This window comes from Emiliania huxleyi, assembly GCF_000372725.1.
Source record: "Emiliania huxleyi CCMP1516 unplaced genomic scaffold EMIHUscaffold_471, whole genome shotgun sequence".
In the NCBI taxonomy this organism is placed as follows: Eukaryota; Haptophyta; order Isochrysidales; family Noelaerhabdaceae; genus Emiliania; species Emiliania huxleyi.
The window spans coordinates 47137-51849 of record NW_005198461.1 but is presented as its reverse complement, the minus strand read 5'-3'; the positions used below and the strand labels follow the sequence as shown (position 1 = coordinate 51849).

Genomic DNA, 4713 nt, shown 5'->3' with positions numbered 1-4713 from the left:
GTCGATTGTGAGCGTCGCCGCTCATAGTCCTACAAGATGTAGGATTGCGAGCGCTACTGCTCGCAATCGGAGGCATGTTGCTAGGATTGCGAGCAGTGCTGCTCGCAAACCTAGACTTTGCTCGGATTGCGAGCGCGCTGGTAGTAGTCGTAGGTAGGCGTCACCAGTCACCTTGGGAGCGGAGCTGCTCTTAGTCCTAGAAGATGTAGGATTGCGAGCGTGGGTGCTAGCAATCGCACAGAGATGCTACGATTGCGAGGAGTGCTGCTCACAATCCTTCGACTTCTAGGATTGAGAGCGAGGCTGCTCTCAATCCTTCCGGTCTAGAAAAGAAGGTTCACCCACTGTGGCACAGCTCGCGTTACAAAACCTTGATTTGACCATTTGCGCCATTTTGTCCCTCTCGGTGCCTTCCAGAGGCAGCTGCGACCCCGCCAAGTGGACGGGGGCACTCGGCAGGTGGCGCGGAGTGCCCCCGTCCACTCGGCGGGGTCGCAGCTGCTTCTGTGCTTCCTGGGGAGGGACAAAATTGTCGCCGCCGGAGACGACTCGACGCCGCTGAGATTGGAGATCAAGCTCTGACAGGTCGCACGTCGCTCCTTTGACGCCGACGTGACTCACCCGTGCAGATCACATCAGGACACGGTCTCGACGCGCTCGGTACGACGCCTGCGACCCGTCTCGGGTCAGGTGGCACGACGCTCATCGCGCCTACCAGCGCTGCCGTACAGGTTGCCACGACGAGGTCGAGCACGCTTCTATACGCTCGCCGAGCCTTCCTTTCCATCCAATTAGGCAGCCTGGGAACGGTGGCGGTCAGAGGCAAAGCCTACGAGGGGTGGTGGAACCACATGTCACGGCTACTGCCGGCTCGACCCCACGATAGCCTCCGAAGGCTGACTTTGCGGCACCATCATCGGACGATGTCGACGAGTTGGGTCGCTCTCGCGGTAGCCAGATGACCTCTCTTTCTAGGAGCATCGGCCATGGCCGCAGGGAGCGCGGGGGAGGGCGCTGGAAGCAACACGGAGCTCCGTTGGAGACGTTTTCAAGATTAGCGTGTCAGAGTGAAATGGCACTAGCCTAAGCCCTAAGCGTGAGGTCTCGGAGGACACACGATTTCGGAAATTATTTCCCATTTCGAATTCGTAAAGCCGTAGGAGCATCTGAGCAAAATTGAGCCCGCTCAGGTGTGAACAAAAGATATCTAGGGTCGACCAGGTTTCGAACTGGGGACCTCCCGCCAGCGGAAAGGCTTCCAGCAAGATACGCGCTGTGGGAGTTGATCGTGAAGGATGGATTGAAAAACATTCGAACAAAGAAGAGGCGACGGGAGGAACCGGCAGAGGATGCAGTGACGTGACACACACACACACACACACACACACACACACACACACACACACACACACACACACACACACACACACACACACACACACACACACAGACACACACACACACACACACACCGCTCACCCACGCGCACCGGGCCTTGCACTTTAAATGCCGTGGGGCTCCTGTCGTTAGACGTGGAGACGCGAGGGTTGCCCCCCCTTGCCCCACCACCTCGTGTGTGTGGAGAAGTTTACCTTACCTTACCTCGCCTGCGTGGCGCTCGTGGACGACCCCGCAGACTTGGAGTGCGGCCGCTCGTGGTCGTACGCCCTCCAGGTCTGCGGCTTCCTCGTCCTCCTCATCGCCCTGTTCACGCTGCCTGGTGTTGAGAAGATCTGTGAGATTTGTTGTTAGTGTTGTGTATGTGAGAGGGACTCGTGGGGGGGCGCGGGAGCCCCCGGCCCACACCGTGCGCCGCGCAGCAGTGCGGAAACAGGGCTCCGGCTCTACTAGTCTCTACTAGCACCAATTTTCCGATTAAGATAGGTTAATCAGAGGGCAGATTTGGAGAGATCTCGAGGAGTACATACAGATAGACCCTCCAACCAAGAAAACTCCCTGATCGGTCGTACTGACCGCCGACAGATCACTCCAGACAGCAGACAGGCCGACATCTGCACGCGGTATAGACAGTACTTGGCGAGAAAAACGTGTACAGGCCAACCAACCAGGGGGAGATCACGCAGGAGGTAGCAGCCGAGGCGCAGTGTGAGACGGCCGTGGGAGATGAAGACCTAAGTTTTGGTCAACTCGAAGCGGAGCCGGATGCCGAGCCACTCGCGTGCGGGGAGATCCCAAGCAATGAACCATCTGGAACCTTCGTGCTGGCCTGCGAAAATTCTTTTAGTTGCTAATGGCCCTCTTGACGCATATGTTGCCAGACGACCCCGAGCGTCGGCGCCCAAATAAGGCCCATCGCGCCGATTGCCGTGGTCGATTCCAGTGAGTCTCAAAAGGCCCAGGTCGACGAAGTTGGGGTCGTTGGCCCGGTAGGAGGTTGGCGGCCGTAGCAGCCCCGGGCTTGGTGGGGTTCGCCCCCCCCTTGCTGGAATGCAAGGCCAGCTGCTCTGCAGTGTGTCACGGCTTGTGCAGTATGTCACGGCTCATGTGGTCGTCGCGTGGCGATTAGGTCCGCTCACGTCGTCGCGTCGCGTGGCGATTAGGTCCGCTGGTCCGCTCACGTCGTCTCGTCGCAGACGCGGCATCAGTGAGGCGGTCGCGTCAAGTGAGCTTCCCCCCTGCCCTCCCCTCTCCGGCTTGGGGGAGCTGTCTCTCTATCATGCTGCCTCTCAAATCACCCTTGGAGGCCTCGGGCTTCTGGTCACGGCTCTGCTGGCCTTGTGTGTCCACGTGCCGCCTGCCAAGGCGGTTGAGGAGATGAGGACCAACCAGGAGGTAGCAGCCGAGGCGCAGAGTGAGACGGCCGTGGGGGATGAAGTCCTAAGTTTTGGTCAACTCGAAGCTGATCCCCATGCCTAGCCATTTGCGTGCGGGGAGATCCCAAGTCACATCTGGAGGCTCGCCAAATTCTTTTAATTCCTAATGGGTCTGATGCGTTTGCTGCTCTCGCTTCCTCTCCTCCTCCTCTCTCACGGCTCGTCCGCTGCCACCTCGCATGGCTCGTCCGCCGCCGCCGCCGCCCCTCCGCACGCGCTGCACCCGCTGCTCACTTCTTTGCGCAGCGTGCGCGAGCGGCTCACACGCCGGCGAAAGAAGCGAATCCTGATTCTGATCTCCGACACCGGCGGCGGCCACCGCGCCTCGGCCCAGGCGCTCGCCGGGCTCATAGGGAGGCAGCACGGCGAATCGATCGAGGTTTCGATCGTTGATGTCTGGACGAACTATGCACCCTATCCCTTCAACAGGCGAGTGTCTCCCTGCCCTCCGCCCTCCGCCCTCCGCCCGCCGCCCTCCACCGCCCATGCCCTGCGCTCAGGATGGTGTCGCAATATCGGTACATGCAGTCTCGGCCGCTCCTGTGGGGCACCATGTACCGGACCTCCGCGTTCCCGCCCACCCGCTTCCTCTTCAACTCAGCGCAGCGGCTGCTCGCCAAGAGCGGCATCCGTGCGTGCATCGCGCAGCACGAGCCAGACCTTGTCATCTCGATGCACCCGCTCTGCCAGACCGTGCCGCTGCAGGCACTCGCCTCGCTCGCCCACGATGGCCCCTCCCCCTCCTCCGTCGCGTCGCCGCCGCGGCGTGGCATCAGAGTGCGCTGGAGGCCCCGCCGGCGCGCCGGCGTGAGCGGCGGCGAAGCGCGCGGACGGGTGCCGTTTGTGACGGTGGTGACGGACCTGGGCGCGGCGCACCCGCTGTGGCTGCACCCCGGGGTCGACCTCTGCTTCGTCCCCTCCTCCTCGTTTGTCCGCGCCGCCAAGAGCAAGGGGCTCACCGACGCCCAGCTGCGACTCCACGGGCTGCCGGTGCGGCACGACTTTGCGGTGCAGCGGCGGCGCGGCGCGGCGGCGCGGCGCGAGCTCGGTCTGCATGCAGACCGGAAGACGGTGCTCGTCGTTGGCGGCGGCGACGGGGTGGGGAGGCTGGGCGCCATCGTCTGCGCGGTTGCGGCAGAGCTCGGCGGACGGGCCTAGAAGCTGACACGCAGTCCTGACACGTAGTCCGCTGCATCCTCCGAAGTGTCCGCGGCAATCTTAGACTGCCACGCCGACCTCGGTGTGTTCATGACGTAGGCAAACGGGGCGAGCCGGTGCAGCTCGTCGTCATCTGCGGCCGGAACGCGCGGCTGCAGCAGCAGCTCCGTGAGACGGAGTGGGCGCCGTCGATTCACGTCGTTGTCGAGGGCTTCGTCACGCGCATGTCCGAGTTCATGGCCGCCGCAGATTGCCTGATCACCAAGGCTGGGCCGGGCACGATTGCCGAGGCGTCCATCTGCGGGCTGCCCGTCATGCTCTCGGGGCGCGCCGCATCTCTCGGCCCGTTGTCTCGCTCCTCACCGCCGCCTCCCTCCTCTCTCGCTGCCGCCTCTCTCCTCGCCGCCGCCCGCTGCTACCCCGCGCCCGAGGAAAGGGCCGGACCTGTCCCAGACATGCCTCCGCTCAACGCGTCGCAGATGGCGGCGCTGAGCGAGGTGCTCTCGCAACGCGGAGGGCTCACGCTGCTGCAGGGGCCGCCGGGCACCGGCAAGACCCGAACCCTCCTCCACCTCCTCCTCCAGCTGCAGGCGCGGGCAGCACCAGCCCTGCCGCTACCCACGACCCCCTGGCCCTGCTCGACCCGCTGCTCCACCCGCTGCTCCACCCGCTGCTCCACCACCAGCGCAGCCTCACCCGCCGCTCTCCCTGCGCTCGTCCT

At 63.3% G+C, this 4713-nt stretch overlaps 1 protein-coding gene across 1 annotated transcript in view; it reads left to right on the top strand.

The window, feature by feature from the left end:
* Positions 1–2940: 2940 nt before the first annotated feature.
* EMIHUDRAFT_470522 (hypothetical protein) overlaps positions 2941–4713 on the top strand; it is a gene marked incomplete at its 5' end in the record, with an annotated part of 4450 nt that continues 2677 nt past the window's right edge. Inside the window, 3 exons of the mRNA XM_005767958.1 lie at positions 2941–3213; positions 3264–3882; positions 4092–4341. Coding sequence (XP_005768015.1) covers positions 2941–3213; positions 3264–3882; positions 4092–4341 — 1142 coding nt within the window. The remainder of the gene's footprint in view (positions 3214–3263; positions 3883–4091; positions 4342–4713) is intronic.